The following is a 23052-nucleotide window of genomic DNA, read 5'->3' as shown; positions in this document are numbered from 1 at the left end:
AAGCCTCCTGCTATGGTAAACTAAAGGGATTAATTATATGATCTATTGATAGGAACACTATATACACAGAGGGAGGGCAGCTAGCTAGGTGGTGCAATGGATAGATCAGTGGTCTTAGAATTAGGAAGACATATGCCTAAGTTCAAATCCTGCTTCAGATATTTAGCTGTGTGACCCTGTGCAAGTCACTTAACCCTGTCTTCCTCAGTTTCTTCATCTGTAAAATGAGTAGAGTCCCAAGGACATTTTGCTATCATTAGGAAATTTTCCTGAGATTAAAAAAAAACCCTCCAACTTGTTTAATGTGTTTTTGGTAGATCCATAAAACTTTATGTCATCTGTATACATAGCATCAAAAGTCTAGAGCTAGAAGGGACCTCAGAGGTAATCTACTTGAATTGCTTAATTTTATAGTTAAGGAAACTGAGGCCCAGGGAAGTTGTGACTTGCCAAGGTCTCAAAAGTAGTCATTGTCAGAGGTAGGATTTGAACCTAGGCCTTCTGATTTACAGAGCCCTTGTTTTTTTGTTTTTTACTATGTCACCCTGATACAATCTTGTGTAATACAATGTTATGGTATAATTATTTTTAATATTCAAAATTGAGTCAATAGCTATTGATTTTCCTAACTCTCTCTTTTTTTTTAAAGAGGGGGTGGAAATTGAAGGGAGGGGACCAAATTTATAATTCTTTTCAGTACAGGAAAGTCATGGTGAAGAAACTGCCCCTACCATTGAAGGTCATCTGCAATTTATAACAATAGACAGTTACCTGAGGGATTGAGATGGTAAATGATTTGTCCAGGTTCACATAACTATTTATCAAAGGACTTTATGACTACGGCTTCTATTCTCACTGTCCTTCTTTTGTTAAGGGTTCATTTTCTTACAGAATTCAATTTTTTTCTTCAAATATCCTCTTTTTGCTTTGGACTTATTGAAAAGAAGCTTAGCAAATATGACTTTTTAAACATGTTCACTGACAGAAGCATACCTCTGAAGGCGAATGAAAAAAGACTCCTTAATCATGTCTTTAACAACGTGAACCATTCCTTTGTCTAGCCCAGAAAGAAATGATAAATAGAAGTATATACAGAATGGTTTTACACACACACACACACACACACACACACACACACACACACACACACACACACACACACACACACACGTCTAGCGGTAGGATCTCTGGGTGGGGGGAGGGAAGGAAAAAAGGAACAAAAGAAAGTTACATGATAATTTTTATTATATATTTAAAATGATTAGCAAGTTGTACTTAATAGATTTGCAGTTTTATGTATGATCATATTTTGGAAATGCTTATTTTATTTCTTAAGTTCAGAATAAAATAAAGAAAAGGAAAAAATCCTTGTCAAACTTAGGGCTAATCTCCACTGTGGCTAGCAATTTTGACAAGGGCAAGGAGCACTGAATATGACCTAAAGTCCAAGTTTTAAGACAAATCCAGGTGAAAGGTGGGGGATTTTTGAACATTGTCAGGAATACCTCATGGGTTGAGAATCAGAGGTTCAAGAAAGAGCTCTTGGGGCAGCTAGGCTGCACAGTGGATAGAGCACCGGCCATGGAGTCATGAGGACCTGAGTTCAAATCCGACCTCAGACACTTAACACTTACTAGCTGTGTGATCCTGGGCAAGTCACTTAACCCCAATTGCTTCACAAAAACAAACAAACAAACAAACAAACAAAACCCCCAAAACAAAACAAGAAAGAGCTCTCTCTGGGGAATAGTCAGTGAAAAATTCATGTGAGGTGCAGCTTCCATCTGGTAAGCTTTCCTAGTTCTGCCAAACTAAATGTGAAGCTCAGGTGTTTCTACACTGCTGATGTTCTATCAATGATAAAGGTCTCAGGGGAAAGCCCTGTTCTCCCTGTTGTAGTTGTAGTTCAGGTAGTCAGATTAAAATAAAAGGGAATTAATTCAGGGAGAAAAAAAGGAGAATTTTGGAAGACACATTAGAATCTTCCAGCCCCAAGAGACCACCCAAATGACACTTTATAGCCGAGGTCTCTAAGGACGGCTAATACAAGTTAAAAAGGGAAGTGGAAACTGGGTGTGATGAAGCCATGGGCACCTTTAACCATCCTGTGGAAGAGGCTGTGTCTTACTGGAGGATTCAAAGTTCAGCTGTCCTCCACCCGAGCTCTGCCTTGGACTTTGATCAACTGAAAGGCTCATTTTGCTCCACAATGTCCTAGAAAACAAAGTGGGAGCAGCAGCATCTGGATTTTCGCTAAGCCTCTGCTGAGAGTTTCACCATGTTTTTCTGTTAATTTATAGTTGGCTCAGTGGGAACCAAATGAAACATTTTTTTTTCTATCTCATAAACTGGGTATTCAAGTGCCATTGGCATGGATTTCAACACTGTTTGTACTTCATATCCCTACAGCCATGGCGAAGAAATCCTCCTCTCCCAACTGCCACGTACATTATTATGCAATGCGGTAAAATCCTCTTAATGTTTTTCAAGAAACTCCTTAACAGGGGAAATATTCTTAAGAGAGGGAATGGAAAGTTATGAACCTGCAGACAGATCCTAAAATTTCAGTGCACCCAATGGGAAGGAATGTCTTAAAATGATTTTTACAATACAGACCAGCACAGTATGTTTTGCTCCATTTTGAGTGGAACTTGTAATTTCATCAGTTTGGGAGAATTCTCAGTGTGGGAAAATCTCTTCATGGATAAAGATCAACAACGCGGCTGTAACTAATAGTATTAGAGGATCTCCGGAGGGCACTGGTAGGTTAGGAGATTTGCCCATGATCATAGTATAGGTCTATAGTAAGACTTAAGAGCCACATCTTGCTGATTCCAAAGCCCACCCTCTATTCACTATGCCATTTTGTCTTGGAATAATAAGAAATCCCCTCTACAAGGGGAGGGGGGGTTGAGTGGTCAGTATCTTCCTTTTCAAGTGAACCACAGGGTACAGAAAGTGGGGTGTGATGAGGGACAGAAGTGAGCAGATTGCTGGATAAACTGAAGGTTAAACTAGATACTGAACCTTCAGTTCACTGGCAAGCAGTGCTAGTCATCAACACTGTGTGTGGCAGTGCTATTTATTAAGCCATAGAATTCAACTGAAAAAATAAACAAATGATTAAAGCTATTGGTTGGGATGGGGGAGGAGGGGAGTGTCAAGTCAGAAAGAGATTATCACCTCTTTTATAGGCATCCTTATACATCATGAAACAGACATGGGGGAAAATCCAGCTAGTTTCAAAGTTTGGTCATGTGCAACCCTGCTGATTTGGGTCCTTTGGATATGAATTTGAGAGCCATGTGACCAGATTTTCCACCCCAGAGCTAAAGTCTGGACCTACAACTGAACTCATGAGTCACAAGCTGCATGCAGATATTAATGTTTGTGGCTTCTGAGAATTTCTCTTATACGCTTGCCATGGACAGCGAGCTCTTGCCAGCCTAATGTGATGACTGTCCATGGCCAAGGACTTGCTCCTCCTCTCTCCAGCCCTAGGCACAAGCTGACTTATTCCCCTTCCCTCAGAAGCCAGCTTACAATTTATTTCCTTTTGTGAAGCCTAATGAATCCATGACTCTAATCTTGTCCCTTGTCTGACTCCCTCAGCACTTATTCAAAACAGCTATTTACTGAGGATATTATAGCAAAGCACAAAGCAAAGAGCATTGGACATGAGTCCCAAAACCTAATTCTGTGTCCCAGCTAGCCCCTTAATCTCTTAGCCTCAATTTGCTCATCTACAAAATGGGATTAGAACTATTTATACTATTCCAGTCACAGGATTTTTGTGATAATCAAATTAGAAAGTATGGAAAAGCACTTTGTAACCAGAAAATGTTATGTAAATCCGAGTGGGTATTATGACAATATGACCAGCACTGTACTAAGCACCCTAGAGAAATAAGAGGCATATAACACTGTCCTGTTCCCTTAAGGAGCTTCTAATTCCCTTAGAGAAAGGAGATAATACAAACAAATTAAAAAAGAAGACAACATAGGACAGAATATGATAAAGTGCTAAACTATAAAACAATTTTTTTGCCTAAATTTATGGGTAGGCTTATCTTTATTATTCCCAGGTAAGCCTACTGTTGTTCTGATCTGTACAATATATGGGGATATTCACAAAGACAGGAAAGAAATGCTGGCTGGAGTCACTGGGGAGGGCTTAGTCAATGCAATGGGTTTTGAACTGAGCTTTGAAAGATGGATTAATGTGTCTAGGCAAAGAGAGAATGGCATTTCAGGTGCCATTTAGGGAAAGAGAATGAAGTATGTGTGGGATGGGTGTAGTGAGATAGTGGGAGTGGGAATGGGATGATCAAGAATAAAACCTGCCAGAAAACCGGAATTTGTATTAGGAAGTAATGGAAAATGATGCTGAAAAGATATTCAATTAGCTCATTATCTATTAACATTTGGATATGTATTTCTTTGAAAGCACAGGAGCCATGTGTATTTGGCTTGTCTCCTTCCTTAATCAAAGCCCTTCTTTATAGGCTTCAGGATCTCAGAGGTCATCCAGTCCAAACTTTACACTTTACAGATGAGGGAAATGAGGCCAAGGGAGGTCATTTGCTTAGCATTACAAAAGTAGTAAGTAGCAGAGCCAAGATCTGAACCCATATCTTCTAACTCTGAATCTGCTCAATCCATCCACACCAATACTCTTTTCAAGCATTCTTCTTCCCTTTTTTATACACTGTGTATATTAAATACATGTCGACAAATTCTGAACTTCTTACCTTTGAGCATCCACACAGACAAATGAGACAATCAACAAACAGTTTGTGAAGGGGGGAGGGGAGGAGGAAGAGGAGGAGAATAAGATAAAATGAACATTCTTTAATAGCCCAGCAGATTTCAGGTCCATAAAGCTCTGAAACTGGCTGGTCTCGGGCCTGAATTTGGAACACAGATTTGAATCTAGACTTCTAGACATGGCTCTGAATCAGAAACTTTCCTCTTAGGTTTAACAAAAATTCCTCCAGCTTCAGCTAAAATCCACTTCCTCTTAGGGAGCAGCTGATTATCATCTGCTGAATAATAGTCAAAGTACTTAACATCCATTTGGGATTTATATTCAGCCAAAGCAAATTCAGCTGATGACCTGTGACCCCTAGTCAAGCAGTTGCATCAATCCTCAAGTGTTTTCTTGATCAAGCCCCACCTATCTCTTTGGCTTCACTTTTGCCCTCGAGCCCTGAAACCCAGTCTCAGGCCCTAGGGTAAATTTTCCCTAGCCACAGTCTAAATGACAACTCAAACCAAAACATACCTTAATCTTGCTGCCAGCAGTGGTTGGACGCCCTTTCTTGTCTGCTTGTAGATTTTCTGGAAATAAAGCCTTTATAAAAGGCCTGCAAAAAGGAGCAAGAGAATGAGTAAGAAATCAGAGAAGAGTTTTAATGGCTAAAATTCTCCTCCTAGAGGGGTGTTCTAGAGAACAAGCATGTCTGGGTACAGTGGAACAATCCAGGAACAGAAGCTTCCCTGAAGCAATGGGGCTCAGGGTATAGTAAACAATAGACTTGAGAAAGAATTCTAAGATACAAGTTATTACTAGGATGTAAAGCTGGGCAACTGATTTTTGAAACCTGTTTCCCTACTTTTCTCCTCTTATTTGCCCTTGCAATTCAGTATCCCCTAAGGTTAAGGCCTGAATATAAAGATATTCACTGTTTTGATTTTGCATGTGTAGCCCTCCATTCTGCTTTGGTCTAGTGAACTCAACAGGACTATAATGTGTCCTCTAGAATCCGAAGACTTGGATGAGGGGCATAGACTTTACAGCAGTGTAGTGTCTGGCACATAGTAGACACTTTTTCTTTTTGGTGGGGCAATGAGGGTTAAGTGACTTGCCCAGGGTCACACAGCTAGTCAGTGTCAAGTGTCTGAGGCCAAATTTGAACTCAGGTTCTCCTGAATCCAGGACTGGTGCTTTATCCACCGCGCCACCTAGCTGTCCCGTAGACACTTAATACATTGCTGTGCCATTTAAATTTTAACATTATACAAAATTAAGCTATTGATTATGCACAAATTTAAATGGAGAGAAAAGCAGTTGTTCAGTGAAATTGGTGACATAGGACCAAACCCTCATTACTTCCAAATGGCTTCTTGGGGTTTCTGGAATTATCCAGATAATTTTTGGGGTGTTCTCCTTCATTTAACTTGGGCAGAGAATAAGCAAAGTCATGTTACGTGTTGTGGTGGATAGAATACTGGACTTAGAATCAGGAGGGTCTGAGTTTGAATACTGCCTCAAACTCTTGGGACTCTGTGATCCTAGCCAAGCCACTTAATTGCACTTAGCCACAGGTTCCTCATCTGTAAAAAGGGGATGATAATAGTGGCAACCTGATAGGGTTGTGGTAAGGATCAAATGAGAGAACCTATTTATGTGGAGTGCTTTGCAAACCTTAAAGCACTAATATAAAAAGTTCTTGACCACTCTTTGAAAACTAGGCTCTTAAAGGAATAAAAGCAGACGAAGCTCTCACTTTGATAGAATTAAAGACCTGGAAAAATTCCCCGTTTGGACTTTTAGTGCATCTAGGCCTCCCTAATGAGAAGCTATGGGGAGCTCTAATCTCATCTCCCTTCTGATGAATGGAGGGAAAAAAAGAGGGAATTTGGAAGGATGGGTGAACCGGATTTCAGTCAGAGGACCTGAGTGTAAATCCTGATTTATACCTTCTTGACCTTGGCAAGTCTCTTGATCTTTTTGGGTGTCAGTGTCCTCATCTGAGGTTGAACTAGATTACCTCTACATTCCCAAACAGATCTAAATCAACAATCCCAAGGACTTTATCACATGCTTATATTCGACTCACAGCTCACTGCTCTGCATAAGTTCAATGAGATCCATGAAGAGAACATCACGATTCCTTTCACAAAAGCCATCCATGTCATAGGATACCTGGCCCAAATAAATAAGTAATTAGGTTTATGTCTTGGTGAATCCATACTAAACCATTTTCATGGTTGAAGAAAGCATTTTTCTGATTTGAATGGACATTGTACTTTGGATGGAACACATTTTGGATGTCAATGCCATCAACTCACTTGTGTGATAAGCAGACAGTTCTGCTGAACATTGCATACCTGAACCTAGAACAACTCAGACTTTTTTACTCTAGAGGGTAATTTGTATGGGTCAGTAGGGCTTTATTCTTTTTGTTGTTGTTGTTTATTTAGAATTTTATTTTTCCCCAATGACATGTAAAAACAATTAACCAAATTATTTTCCTTTCTCCCTCCCCACACACACTTCTAGGAAGGCAAGCAATTCAATATACATTATATATATGTAGTGTGAGAATAAAATTGGATATTAGATCATAAATCTCCCCTACTTAACTTTTCCCTAATTTATCTCCCAGACTTTCATATTTTACCACAGTAGTCATGCAAAACATTTCCATATTAGATTGTGAAAGAAAACAGACAAAAAAAAACCTTCAAAAAAAATAATGCTTCAATCTGTATTCAGACACCATCAGTTCTTTCTCTGGGGATGGCTAGCATTTTTCATCGTAAGTCCTTCAGAGTTGTCTTGCATCATTGTATTGCTAAGAATAGCCAAGTCATTCACAGATGATCATCTTACAATAATGCTGTTACTTTGTACGTAGTACATTTTATTTTGCATCAGCTCATGTAAGTCTTCCCAGGTTTTTCTGAGAGCATCCTGCTCATCATTTCTTATCTCATTTCCCCCATATTCCCTACAACATTTTGTCATTTTCCTCTGCTGTCCTATTATCCAATCCAATAGATATGAGGTAGTACTCCAGAATTGTTTTCACTTGCATTTTTCTAATCAGTAGTGAGTTAGAGTATTTTTTCCATATGGCTATAGATAGCTTTAATTATTTAATCTGAAAATTATTCATATTGTTTTATCACTTATCAGTTGGGAAAATGGCTCTAATTTTAATAAACTTGACTCGGTTCTCTGTATGTTTGAGAAATAAGGTCTTTATCAGACAAACTTGCTGCAAAATTTTTTTTCACAATTACTATTGCTAACTGTATTTCCCTCCATCCTATCCCCTCAATGTCATTTATTCTCTATCTCCTTTCACCCTATCCCTCCTCAAAAGTGTTTTGTTTCTGACTGCCCCTCCCCCAATCTGCCCTCCCTTCTATCACCGCATTTACTTCCCCTCCTACTTTCCTACAGGTAAGATAGATTCCTATGCCCAAATGTGTGTATGTTATTCAGTAGGGCTTTATACTTAAGAAAAGAATTAATTAGCACAAACTTTCCTTTCAACTAACTTTTTTTTTTTTTGCAAGGCAATGAGGGTTAAGTGACTTGCCCAGGGTCACACAGGTAGTAAGTGTCAAGTGTCTGAGGCCGGTTTTGAACTCAGGTCCTCCTGAATCCAGGGCCGGTGCTTTATCCACTGCGCCACCTAGCTGCCTCTCAGCTAACTTTTAATCTAAAAGGAATATAAAAAATATATTATTTTATTTAAAAAGATGATGCTAATAACACACCACCAGAAAACCATGTGTTTTGAGGGTCCCCCAAGTTCCCATAGTAATGATAGCACTTTACTGAATTAATTCACACTCTGGCACTTCTTATGAATAACAGCACAAATGAATCAGGACTAATCTCAGAGATCAATGGCAAACTGATAAAAGGGTTCATTTTTATCACTACCTGCACCAGCCACTAAATGAACTGGACTCAGAGAAGCTCATATTACAAAGGACTGCCTTTTGCCCTTTTGCATCTCCAACACTTAGCATAGTGCCTGACACACAGTAGGAATTTAATAAATGCTTATTGCCTATTTCATGCAAAACAAATTGAATGGGTCAATGCTGAGATAACTTTTTCCTTGCTTTCTGAAACCAAAGCCTCTTACCATACCTTTCCTGCATAATGATGAATGATAAATCCTTGATTCCAGCTATTGAAGTGCTCATGGGTTCCAATCTGCATCTGAAGTTTTTGAAGCAGTGTCTGATCAGCACCCTCACCCACTGCATGCATTGTGGCACAGACATCATCCAGGATGCTCATGATCCCAGGGGGATTCTAGTTTGACAAATCAAAAAGGCCAAATCAATATGAATTTGAAATTATATAGATGGTGTCAGTTTCTTGTTTGAGAAAATAAACAACTCCTGAATGTTGACATGTGATAACATCTTGAAAGGCAGTACTTCCCTTAAAATAGTAATTCAGTTAATGACCCTTAAAAGGGAGGGCCACAAAATAAGGATAATGATGGGAAAAAAGACTTTTCTGTGAAAAGTTATTTAACTCCCTTTGGATTGAAGTGAAATCACATAGAGAGATATCACATTATTTCCTTCCTAAAACTAACATGAGCTTGATTCCCACCTCTGCCCCATCCAAGCTTTTATTTGTCATTATTTTTAAAGTGGTAGAAAATCAGAGGTTGGCCCCAAAAGTGATATGAATTTGCTGAATTGAATTCAATCCATATTTTAATTTCTATTCTTCCTAATACCAGACTATAGGAAAACAGATGGGATTCTGAAATATTTTCACCATAGCAACTCATAACTAAGAGGTAACATAACAGAGTGAACAGAGGAGTGGTCTCAAAGCCAGGAAGATCTAGGTTCAGATTCTACCTGTGACACCTACTGGTTGCATGACCTTGAACAATACTACAGGCAACTCTCTAAGGTCATTGGCATATAGTTTGTGTGAACATCTGTTATCGTATCACAGAAATGAACAACTAACTCTGATTAAGCTACCTGAAAATGTCTTCATATAATACCAAATTGCCTCAAAAAATTATCTTACTATACATTGTCATACATACATACACATATATTCATACAATAATTTATTTACTAAAATCTTATATCCATCTCTGCTGAATCATTCCTCACTTAATCTTAAAGACTAATTTTATTTATTTTCATTGATAACTTTTTCCCCATTTCATCTTTGTTTCCAAACACACCCTTCCTTAGAGGGCTATCTTTTGTCAGAAAGAATGAAAAGGGGAAGCAGTCGCTTGAGACGAGTAGGAAAGCAAGGGGGTGGGGAGGGGGAAGACATACACTTAGACATCCAGAGAGAGAAAAAGAGAGGAAAAGAGAGATACAGAAACAGAGAGAAAAGGGGGATTGAGGGAATAGACAGAGAGAAAAAGAGGAGATGGAGACAAAGAAACAAAAAGACAGAGTTCAGTATAACTAACCAACACACTGGCAGAACGTAGTGTTATATGCAGTATTCTGAGACTGATTTTTATTTAAATTTCAATTTCGTGTTTATTTAAACACAGAAACCTTTTATTATCAATCTGGGAACAGAGAAACTGTGTGTAGCCAGGCCCAACACTTACAACTTTGTTTTCTATGAGGTCACACACGATTTTGTTGTTAAAGTATTCGATTGGAGTCCATCTAATTCCCTCTTGCACATACTCCTCCTGCAAGAGAGAAAGTCCAAATTCTCATGATCTTCTGTGATGCTGTTGGTGACTCATGATAACTGTGCAAGTAGATCAGGCTGGTTGCATACCACTGCAGTTGGCCTTTTTGAAGTTTCTCACATAACACTCCATCTTTCATTTCCCTCCTCCCTTCTCTTTTCCAGGATAAACATCTCTAGTTCTTTCAATCAAGCCTCATATAACATGGAACCAATTTCCTTTACCATCTTAACTTGGTTGTCTGGCTCCCTCTGGACACTCTCCAGCTTTTCAATGTCCTTCTTAAAGTGCAGTACCCAGAGATGAACATAGTATTCTACCCATGCTATTCCTCCTCATACACAATACTCCATTTATCATCTCTGTTCATCTGCTCTACTAGCTGTCCCCCTGCCTACAATGAACTATCTTTCTCAGGTCCCCCTTTTTTCTTCAGAACTGCTCAAATGATACTTTCTACACAAAGCCTTTCCTAAAGCCCCCAGAAGCTAATGTCCTATTCCAAGATTTATCTTGTATTTATTTGTGCACATGTTGCTAGATTGCAAACTCCTTGAGGTCAGTCAATAATTTTCATCTTGTTATTGTCTTTCCAGCACTTAGTCTGTCACATAGGCATTTATTAAAAACCCTTGTTGATTGATTGATTGACAAAACAAACATACACACCTAGAAAAAAAATTTAACACAGAGGCTTGGTAGTTCTTTGTTACTGTTAAAAAAAACAAACTACTGGGTAATTATGATGTAGGACCAGTAACATTTCTTTGAATAGTAATTAAAACCCTTCTTCAGTTTAATATGTCAAGTGAATGACAATTATAACATTAGAGGTAATGAAAAATTTGAGCTTTTTAAAGAGGTGACTATAGTATCCATTGAATTCCCTAAGCTTGTACCACTGGCCTCTCTAAATCAGAAATGAAGCTTGCTAAAAACAAAAACAGAATAAAAATAAAACATTATTCAATCAATCAGATGCCTGGATGCAGGGTAGCATAGAACTGGTGAAAACTTCAAAGCACACATTTAGGACAACAACCTGGAAGAGCAGGATGGGAAGCAAAATTACAGTGGTTGGAGATCATATATATCAGGTGGAAATGAAGTGAATGGGAGGCTTATGATCACTCAAAAATGATCACTTTGTCCAGGAACTACTAGAGGAAGAAGTATTTATTTTGTTCTCTCCAAACCTTCCAGCCCCAAATTCTTTCTGCCCAAGCATAGATCAGACAATGGCAAGAACAGACCAATAATATTTAACTTCTTAAATCAAGCAGTCAGTCCTATATACCTGCTATGTACCAGATCAATGTACTAGCTGCTGCGGAGAAGGTATGTACAAAGAAATATAAACTACATTCCCTGACTTCCAAAATCTTCTGTATGCAGCAGATAACTACAACAGAGGTAGGTAGGATATGAAAAGTTCTAATGTAGACAATGGATCCCACAGAGAGGAAATACAGACATCAATTTAGGCTGGATTAATGAAGGTAGGGTTCATGGAGAAAAGATGGGGTCTGCTTTGAGACTGAAGGGATAAGTCATATGTTCATTGGAAGAAGGGTATGGTTGGATGGGGGAGAAGTGTCATTCCAGACAAGAAAGGGATAGGAGATACAGAATCAGTGGCATGAAGAAAGGCTTGAAGGTAAAAAACTCAAGATGGAGGGGATGACTGGCTGATGTTGAGGTTTTATGTAAATTAGTGGATACTAGAAAAGTAATGTGGATCCAACTCATGAAGGCCTTAGTTATGAAGATAAGGAGTTTCCACTTAATCTTGAAGTCAGAGAGAAATCACTGAGGATTTTTAAGTGGAGGAGTTGTTGAAAAATGTTACATTCCTCAATTAAACTAAGGTGCTGATTTTCCTTCAATGAGAAAAAAGTCTTGCTACTCTTTAGAAGAAGCTAAAACAGACTATCTCAAGTCAGAATCCAAATTCTTGACGCTGCTATGGATTTACTTATTTATAGGGAAAATTGGGTGTGGAACAAATTTGTGAAAAAACAAGTTTTTCCTTTCGAACACTGTGTGTGCCACAGACAATGACAATTGAGGCTGGAACCAGGTTTAGATTTTCCACTTTGGTCAGTGAGTCAGAAAGCAGTAAAAAAAAAAAGCCCCAGCCGGTCACAAGACCAGACTTTCTGCATCTTTGCTTAAGGGGGGGGGGGGGGGGGGAGAAAGGGTAACAGATGGTGTTACCATTTAATAGGCTAAGTTGACAATATCATTGGGCTTCTCTGCTTGATTGTCTGAGGAGGCATTTCATTATTCCAGACAAACCCGAAGAAAGGGAAAGGATTGTTAATTCTAAAATACAATTGATTTAATTTAAAAACAAAAACAAAACTGACCAAGCAGAAAACCAGGGAATGGAACCAGGTGTTAACTTACCTGTTCTGCTTTTAGTGTTAGTTCAATAAAAATCTGTTGTAATTTTTCATTAACAAAATTGATGCAAAATTGTTCAAAGCCATTTTTCTGGAAGATAAAAAGAAATTGACATGTTTTATTTTAAGACTTTACTTTTAAAAGTATTGAAAAGAGCTATTTCTGGAACAGTTAGTGGGGTCATTCCAATCCTACAGAAGAACATAAAACTGTATCATCTGAGTTGTAACAAAAAACATTAGAGGCCTGATTTGTCATAGGTTTATTTGTATTTATGGGAAACTGTTGAAGTCAAGAACAGATAATGCTTAGAAAAAAAGGGACTAAAATAGATCTATACTTTTTTCCCACTAGCCAGAACCATGTCTTGTAACTTCAGTGAAATATTTCATCCTTTTCCCCAAACATATACCCTGTCTTCTCCATTAACTCTCACCTGGAATATTTCAAAGCCATAAATATCCAAGACACCAATGTTATATTCTTCATGGTCTTTCTCCATTGCTTTATTGATGGACTAGAATAATAGAGAATAAACAACAAAATTATAGTCAACAATTTTTCCTTCAGAAAATCAAACAAACCACTCTCAATTAACAGAAAAGTTTCAGTTAATTAGAATATCTCTCCAAGATTACTGTCTTCACACCAGACGACCTCATTTTGACATTCTGCTTTTGGCTCACAAAACACTTAGGATAACAATAATACCTTATCTTTATATAGAACTTTTAGGTTCACAAGCGCTTTCCTTACAATCCTGTGAGATATGTATTACAAGAGTGTTATTAGCCTCATTTGGGATCAAGAAAACAAACAAAGAAATGTTTGGCCAAGTTCACACATCTAATAAGTGGGAGAGAGAGCCAGCTTACAAAACCAGGTTCTCCAGCTTCAAACCTAGTTTTCTTTCCTAACAATATGAAGTTGCTACTCTAAATAGTAAAATTATTAAAAACAAAACAAAAACCCACATGTAATTGAAAATACAAAGAAAGAGAAAGAAGCTGGGACTTCTTTATGATGTAAGTCATTCAGTTCTGGCAATCTCTTCTGTGGAGTCCTTTAAATCAGAATAGATTCTCATCTAGATTGATTTCTTCATCAGAAGTATAACTGAACTCAGAAAGCTATATTATAACAATCATTAATATCCCCCAATAGATTCCAGGGCTGTAAATAAAAATCTGACTCTTGAGGAAGAATTTTGTTGATATGGCTCCTTATTCAGGAAACAAAAGACTTTTTCTGACTTATTGCTCTTAATTTTTCATTTTCATTTTCCTTTTCTTCTTTCAAGCTGATAACCCAAGGTGCTATAAATCCACAATGAGTAGTTCCTATTTCTGGGTGTGGCTAATCCTTTTATAGATTTAGCATTGGAAAACCATTTGGGGAATCACACATTGTATGTTCTAGGGAAGGGTTACATGGTGTCATCTCATTTTCTTTGTAGCAGGTAACCCAGATAATCTGATTAACACAGCTGCCTTAACATCAAAATAATTCTGATGAGAAATTAATTTAGCCCTCCAACTTGTGTGTGACTGTGGTATTTATGAACAGGTTCCAAGTATTAGGTGTGAAAACCCCCACAACATTCATCCGCTTTACTTTTATCTCAGTGCTCAGGTCCTAACTAGATTAATTTCCCATTCAGAATTCATAACCATATCACAGTTTGGACTTAAGTACCTCAGGACTCAATTTTGGAAGTAAATAGGGAGATAAGCCCTAAGGTGGAAGAGAAGTGGTGAGGAGGAAGAAGAGGATTCAAAGGGGAAAATGTGTATTTAATAGCTTTACAATAAAAAATTGTGTATGAATAAATAACATCACTCCAAAGAAATTAATTTGTGTTTACTTACATCTACTAAGTAATCAAAGACTCGAGCATGCAGGGCCTTGGCAAGAGCATCTCTGGTGTAGCAGGCTTGCTCTACATTCAAAGTCACATGAATAGACTCTGATTTGCCTCCCCATTTACTATCCATCTGCCGGCTGGTCAGTTTCTCTTTTAAACGGTCTTGGTTTATCCCCAAAAGAAAAGCAGGAAAGGCCAAAACTGTTGAAACAAACACATTTTCTCATTTTTCAAACTAAAAATATTTTACCTTTCGATGGATTGTTTGAAAGCTCTCTCAACTATACAAGGCATAAAATATCTGGGAGTCAATCTACCAAAACATACTTAAGTCTTATATAAATTTATAGACTTAGAACTATAACAATCAAGCTACCCAAGGGAGTACTTTATAAAACTAGACAAAATAATTTCAGAGCCTATTTGGAGGAGCAAAAGGTCTAGAAGCTCCAGGGAAGTAATAATAATAATAATAATAAAAAAAAGTAAGAATGAAGGAGAATAACACTTCTTTGCTTCAAATGACATTATAAAATCATTTAAACTATTTGGCACTAATTAAAGGATCTATAGAATAGATGAGCAAGAAAAAAAATTTAACTCAATCACACAGTCTCTGCTACAACAAGAATATAAATTATTTGAAGAAGAATTCCCTCTTTGACAAGAACCACTGGGAAAACACTTTGGCCAGCACTGTACTTAGATTAACATCAACACTGTGTACTATAATAAACTTGAAAGGGGCAAGACTTGAATTTTTAAGCAACCACAACAAAAAATTAGAAGAGAATGATTATCAGATAATTTAAAAGCTATGACTATGAAAAGAATTCTTCACTAAATGTAGGACAGAAGTGATTAATCAGTTCATCTAGGATAAGAAAATGTTTTGACTGAGGAAACAAAGTCTATATAGACTCTCTCTCCCAAGTGCCTACAATTCAAGATTTATAGGGAATTAACACAATTATATAAGGACTTAAAGGGAGGAAGGCATAGATGAGGCTGGTGCTAGATTTTGGGGGCCTTTGAATGCCAAGCAAGAATTTGGAATTGAATAAGTTGGTGATGGGGAAACATTAAACATTTTAGAGCAGGGAATGAATAGACAAAAGTCATTAGTTTGGTAGCAATACATAGGAGAGAATGAAGAAAGGAGAAAAAGAAATTAGAAAGCTATAGCAACCTATATCAGACTGCTTTCCATCTTGGGGAGGAGGGAGGGAAGGGAGCAGGGGAGAATGAAGGAGAATAACACTTCTTTGCTTCAAATGACAATATAAAATCATTGAAACTATTTGGCACTAATTAAAGAAAAATTTGGAACTAAAAATCCAGGGTAAACAAATGTTAAAAACTATCCTTATATGTAACTGGAAAATAATAAAATAAAATAAAATTTTAAAGCTATTATAGGGGCAGCTAGGTGGCGCAGTGGATAGAGCACCGGCCCTGGATTCAGGAGGACCTGAGTTCAAATCCTGCCTCAGACACTTAACACTTACTAGCTGTGTGACCCTGGGCAAGTCACTTAACCCCAATTGCCTCATCCAAAAAAAAAAAAAGCTATTATAATAACCTAGTTACTATGACTAAAGAGGAAGGAATAATAGATGCCAGATACTTGTGGAACTAGGAATTAAGGGGCTTGGGAGTTGATTGGGTGGAGGGGTTAGGTAAAAGGTCCCAAATATATAGGACCAAGAGGAGGAATGGTAGAGTGTCAACCAAGGCATGCGAGAGAAACTATAGAAGAAATTAGCAGTAGAAAAAATTGGATACAACATCTATTGCTGGGAAGATAACATACAGTAATCATATACTTGCATCTTATCAGTTCTCTCTAGCATAAGAAAAAACAATTAAGGATACAATTTACCTAAAAAAATATAGCATAGATTTTATCCACGATATGCCCCAGTTGAGGCTGGAGAAGTGCCTCAAACCATTTCCTGAATGGCTGCATTGCCTTCCCTGTATTCATATAAAAAGCCTCCTTTACTGTGATTCCATGTGTGTGTGTGTGTATGTACGTGTGTACTTATGATTATGTAGCGAGTTTGGTTCTGCAGTTATAATTCTAGTCAGCTTCAAAAAAATATGGAAATTAAATTATACTTATTTTATTCAAGTTTATATGAACTTTTTAGGTCCTTTGGAAGATTTTGTGTACCTCACATATGAATGAGATTAGGGGGGCAGGGTGTTGTTATTGTTGTTTAATCATTTTTCAGTTGTGTCTGACTCTTCATGACTCCTTTTGGCATGTTCTTGACAAAGATAGTGGAGTAACTTGCCATTTCCTCCTCCAGCTCATTTTACAAATAAGGAAACTGAAGCAAACAGCAAACAGCAAACAGACTAGCCCAGGGTCACACAGCTAGTAAGTGTCAGAGGCTGGATTTGAACTATAGAAGAGGAGTCTTCATGACTCCAGGTCCTGTACTCTATCTACTGTACCACAGTTTCATGTTTTACTTCTCATCATGAGGGTAAGGTACATTTCTGCCAATATAATTTTTTTTTAAATTATTTTTTGGTGGGGCAATGAGGGTCAAGCGACTTGCCCAGGGTCACACAGCTAGAAAGTGTCAAGGGTCTGAGGCCGCATTTGAACTCAGGTCCTCCTGCATCCATGCCCGGTGCTCCATCCACTGTGCCATCCAGCTGCCCCCTCTACCAATATAATTTTAAGGGTAAACTGTTTATTTCCATTTTTCTTGAAAACATACTTTTGTGGAATACTTGTGGGTCAAATTCATCTAGGACAAACCATGTTTCATCAGACTGGGACATAACTTCCTGGAGTTATTTGTTGCCTTACCATTTCTGAAATATGCAGGCAAAAGGATGTAAGATTTTCATAACATAATTACAGTACAGTTGCATTGGTCAAAGATTAGCTGGATCAAACGCTGCCAATTTTAAGGGGAATTTTGCTTTTCTAGGCTAATCAAGAGATTGTGGAGTTGAGAGTCCTCCAGGGCTTCCTATAACAGGACAGCTAGGAGGAAGTTTGCTGCATACATTAGTATGGGATTATCTGAGCCCGTCCCACCACTAGCTTGGGCCAGGGAAATTCACCAGTACTTGCCATTGCTGGGTTTTACCCAGTTGGCTGAGGAGGTCACTTCCTCCTGTCATCTGTGAGGAGCAAACCACTTCATCTTGGCTCAAACACCAAGAGAAATAATTGCAGTCTCATGATTTTGTTCTGGGATATAAATAGGATGCAAAGGACTCTAAAGTAGTAAGTCTGTAAAGCCAAGGAAAACACTGTTATCTATGTAAAAATCACAATGAACCCCAAACTGGAGATGTCACAGAGCAAGTATCGGTACCCTAATGAGTACTTTTGTGGGATTATCTGCAATATTTTTTTGCGTGTATGTATGCATGCATGAATGAATGTGTACATGTGTGTCTCTGTGCTTGCATGTTTGTATATATGTATACTATGTGTGTGTTTGTGTGTGAAACTAAGCCGATTAAGGAATGCTCTTTTTTTAACCTCTTGCCCATAATGCTATATATGAAATGTACCACATCTGCTTTATCAAGATTGACAATATCTAAAATCAGGGAGTGAGTAGTATTTCCTCCTTTATCAGAAAAAGAGAAACAAAAAAGGAGCCTTATTTGGAATGGAAATATCCCCATGCCTAATTTTCCACTGCACTGTCAGCAATGAGTGGGATACTATTTATTTCTAAATGTCTAAATTTATCATCCTTGAAGAATGCTCAGATACAGAGAAATTGTTTTCTTGGGTGGTTAAGGGATATGTGGATTCTCTAACAAGACTGAAGAGTCATCTACTTCTTAGGAAGTCTAATGTTAAAGACCAGGAACATTTAAAAACGAAAAACAAGAGCTTCTAATGCAGAAGCCTAGAAGTGCTTCCCAACAGTTTTGGATAGATTGAAAGCATAGGTAACTAACTAATGACTTTGTAAAACTGAAGTGCCATTTTTCTCTATATAGCAATAATAACCATGGAAGTTATTCTTTAAAGAAAGTCATCACTGATGCTTGGACAAGTAGAAGAACTGAGACAACACACCTCCCTCTCTTCTTTACCAAGATAAAGGACTATGAATATGAAATAAAGCCTACATTGCCAAACCCATTTGAGATGCTTAATACTTTTCCTGAGCTGCTTTTTTCTCTTCTATCTTTATAACTTTTTGGAAAAGGAATGACATGCTAGGTAAGAGGTGGGGGAGGTATGTATTCATATATTAGTTAAATAGAAAAACTAAGCTGTCAATAAAGTGAGATAAAAAATTTAAATAGAACTATTTGGATTCCTCACAACAACCTCTACCTCCCCTCCCCAATAAATGGAAATAAAAGATATTAGTGGATATGCAAAGAATCATTGCTGCTTTGATTTTTACCCCACTACTTAAAAATTGATTCTGGGTGGTTTTGAGCATAAGCTATGAACATATATTTATCCCGAATGAACATGTATTTATCATTGTATTCAGAGGCTTTGCAGGTGAATTTAGGATGATGGGATTTTCACTGGGAGATAAATCCCTATATTTCTACTGACATAGAGAAAGTTCTTTTCGCTATTTACTTTTCCTGTTTAATGGGGGAAAACATCTTTTATCCAGAGATGACATTCTGCCATGATATTCCAAGCTTACCAAGGAACGTGGATCCCTTTCCTTATCATATGATGGCATTGCTATTTGCTGGTATGGTGAAAGTGGGAGAAATGGAAAGTGGGCAATACTCTTTTTTTTTTTTTCCCTTTGGTGAGGCAGTTGGGGTTAAGTGACCTGCCCAGAGTCACCCAGCTAGTGTCAAGTGTCTGAAGTTGGACTTGAACTCAGGTCCTCCTGAATCCAAGGCCAGTGCTTTATCCACTGTGCCACCTAGCTGCCCCATATACTTTTTTTTTTTTTAGTGAGGCAATTGGGGTTAAGTGACTTGCCCAGGGTCACACAGCTAGTAAGTGTTAAGTGTCTGAGGCCGGATTTGAACTCAGGTACTCCTGACTCCAGGGCTGGTGCTCTATCCACTGAGCTGCGCCATCTAGCTGCCCCTGCCCCTTAACCCCTCATAATAAATAAGACAGTTTGACATAGTCCATGTAATAGCTCAAATGTGCCTCTCAAAACCTGCTAACTTCTGTGAATTAGTCTAACCATCCCAGAAAGCAATGCAGAAATATGCTGAGAAAGCAATCAAAATATCCTGACCTTTTGACCTAGAGATGCCACTGCAAAGCATATCCCCCCAAATCATCCAAGAGAGAAAGGTTCACATATACAGCCATATATTCTTTTTCATAGTGACAAAACATTGGAAACCAAATAAATGCTGATTGAATGGGGAATGGCTGAACAAATTGTGGCCCGTGACTATAATAGTATAATATTGTTCCATAAGACACAATGAATATGAGTAATTCAGAAACATGGAAAGACTTATGTGAACTGATGTCTGATGAAGAACCAAGAAGATAACGCACAATGACTATAAAAATACAAATGGAAAGAACAAAACCAAGAAGCCAAACATACTATGAATAATATTTAGCATGTTTGACCTGGAAGAAAGGATGAAAAAATTCACTTCCTTCCCTTCTTTGCAGAGGTGCAGGGCTGTGGATGTGCAATGCTGCAGAAACTGTCAGACTCAATTGATGTGTTGGTTAATTTTGTTGAATTTCTTTCTTATTCTTTGTTGCAAAGGATGGCTTGCTGGGTAGGGTGCAGGAGAGGGATTTGTTAAGAAATGAAGGGGATATAAAAGCAAAAGATATCAATAAATCAGCATGGAAATTATGAGCTCCAGTGTCTGCTAGGTCAAGTTGCTGGCCATTTTAGAGCAGTTAAGCTGAATACATTTATTCTATCACATTTTTAGAGCCACCTACACTCTTCACTCTCCACAGCAGCATAATTGCCAACTTCTTTAAAGCTGATGTTCCCCAAGTGTAGTACTCCAGCTACAATCTGCAGCACCAGGGCCTGCTCTTCTGCAAAGATCCCGATCACATTCATTGCATGCTACAAAAGGAAAGGTAACTGAATTACACAAACAAATCAGACTCATCATTCAGAGATAAGCCATAAACAGAATGAGTCAGAGTTCAGGTTGGGTTAGAGAGAAAAATGGTGTTGGGTGTCTAAGAGGAGACATAACTTGGCTTTTATAGGTTGATCTGAAAATTCTTGGAAGAGGATGTCAAAGTGAGTGAATTCAAGCTGGTCCCCATGGAAAAGAGAGCTCATCTTCAGCTTCCTCTCCTGACCATAAGTGGAATGGTACTCAATTTAGAGTAAGCGTTCTTAGTCTTCTTTGTCCGCTGAGGGACCCCTTCTCAGGATGTTTTTAAATGCATAAAATAAAATACAAAGACTTAAAAGGAAACCAATTATATTGAAAAATAGTGATCAAAAGATTCTAAAAAATAACTTCACAGATAGCAAGTAAAGAACCCCTGTTTTATAGGCTGATATGAGTCCTCAGGAAGTAAAAAAGAAATTTATGATGGTGTGGGGAGGAAACAATGATAGGTGTTACAAGAATTATGCTAATTATTTTGTAACTCTCAGCCCTCCCAGTCCAGATAGGTGAGTGACTCATGTGGTCCTTTCTTTATATCAAGCCAGAGCTGGCCATGCTACTTTCTATATTGGCCACCCTCCCCTCCCACTCCCTCCCAATCTATAATCAGATTGGTACAGCCACCCTTTTGAATAGGGTGTGCCCATCTTCTCTACTCATCACCCAAGGAACTTCCCAAATCAAAGTACCCTTTCCAGGCCACCACTCTCCTTGATGTATAGTCTCCTTCCCTTAGAAAATAATCTCCCAGTGGGCAGGCATTAACTTCACTTTAATTTTTGTGTCAGAAGAATTTAGAACAGTGCTTGGCTCAATGGTAAGCACTTAAAGGCTTTTCCATTCTTTCAAGAAGTTTGACTCACTATGTTCACTACCATCTTTAACAAGCTATCATCAGATAGAGGATAGGAATCTGGTAAAATAAATAAAACTGATTGTTCTCTGTCTCAGATAATTACTCAATTATTTCCTAGATATCTGATAGAGTGGTTGTTTACCATCTTGCTCAGAATAAGGGACTGACTAAATCCAAAATGTCTACCAATTTGCCCCTTCCCTCTGCCATGTTGGCCACCTTCGCTGCCGTGGTCCCCAATATTTTACTCGGCAGAACCCATCAGTCATGGTGTCCATTCATACCAATGTTTCCTGAAATTCCCGTCTGTCGTCAATGTCATCGACTTTGTAGGATCCTGAGAGGCTCAGGTAATAGTAATAGTCCATGCTTGTGATGCCAAGACTGTGTTTTTGCTCTGCAGAAGCACCTTCAATTAGCTGCAGTAAGAAAATGACATGATGGATAAAGGCACACCTGAGTTTTGGATACATTGTCTTTACCCTAAAATGATACACGACTTAAGTCATGGAAGGGCTCTCCCAGGCTATCTAGCTAACCTGTGCCTGAACAAGAATCCCTTCCATAATAAATCCAAGTGACCATCCAGGATTTGCTCGAAAGACCTCCAATTAGGAGAAACCCTTAACAGCCAGCCAAGGTAACCAACCTATTTCACCTTTGGATAACTCTCTTTATTATAGGAAGATTTTCCCTATATTAAATGCAAATTTTCCTCTTTGCAGCTTCTACCCATTGCCCCTATTTCTACCCTGTGAGGACAAACAGAACCCTATTCTCTTTTTCATATGACAACCCTTCAAATACTTTTTATTTTTTTTTTTGGTGAGCCAATTGGGGTTAAGTGACTTGCCCAGCGTCACACAGCTAGTAAGTGTTAAGTGTCTGAGGCCAAATTTGAACTCAGGTCCTCCTGACTCCAGGGCCAGTGCTCTATCCACTGCGCCATCTAGCTGCCCCCTTCAAATACTTAAAGACGGTTTTCATTTCTCTATTAAGTCTTCTTTTCTTTAGGTTAAATATGTCCAGTCCCTTCAACTATTCCTTATACAACATGATCTCAGGACCCTCTTGCCCTCTTCTCAATGTTTTCTAGTTTATCAATGTCCTGCCAAAAATATAGTACACAGAACTGACCATAATACAAATGTATCGTATTATGTTTTTTTAAAGACTGATCACTAAAGTGGCCTGAACAGGGACCACCAACTCCCTCCTGTTAGATACTCTACATTTCCTTAAGGCAAATCATGATGTCATTGGCATTTTCAGATACAATCTCTTATAGTCAATGCTGTTGTTCAGTCATTTTAGTTGTGTCTGGCTCTTCTTGACCCCATTTGGAGTTTTCTTGGCAAAGATACTGGAATGGTTTGCCATTTCCT

General features: G+C 38.2%; 1 protein-coding gene across 1 annotated transcript in view; it reads right to left on the bottom strand.

The window, feature by feature from the left end:
- Nucleotides 1–23052, bottom strand: part of MYO1E (myosin IE) — a 238269-nt gene that overhangs the window by 90399 nt on the left and 124818 nt on the right. The window contains exons 8-16 of the mRNA XM_043988760.1: nt 21952–22086; nt 20618–20750; nt 14723–14919; nt 13291–13371; nt 12858–12944; nt 10359–10445; nt 8897–9064; nt 6843–6928; nt 5285–5366 (exon numbers count right to left, since the gene is read on the bottom strand). Coding sequence (XP_043844695.1) covers nt 5285–5366; nt 6843–6928; nt 8897–9064; nt 10359–10445; nt 12858–12944; nt 13291–13371; nt 14723–14919; nt 20618–20750; nt 21952–22086 — 1056 coding nt within the window. The remainder of the gene's footprint in view (nt 1–5284; nt 5367–6842; nt 6929–8896; nt 9065–10358; nt 10446–12857; nt 12945–13290; nt 13372–14722; nt 14920–20617; nt 20751–21951; nt 22087–23052) is intronic.

The sequence above is a fragment of the Dromiciops gliroides genome, chromosome 2, assembly GCF_019393635.1.
Source record: "Dromiciops gliroides isolate mDroGli1 chromosome 2, mDroGli1.pri, whole genome shotgun sequence".
NCBI lineage: Eukaryota > Metazoa > Chordata > Mammalia > Microbiotheria > Microbiotheriidae > Dromiciops > Dromiciops gliroides.
The sequence above is the reverse complement of the archived record's forward strand: the minus strand, read 5'-3'. Positions and strand labels throughout refer to the sequence as shown.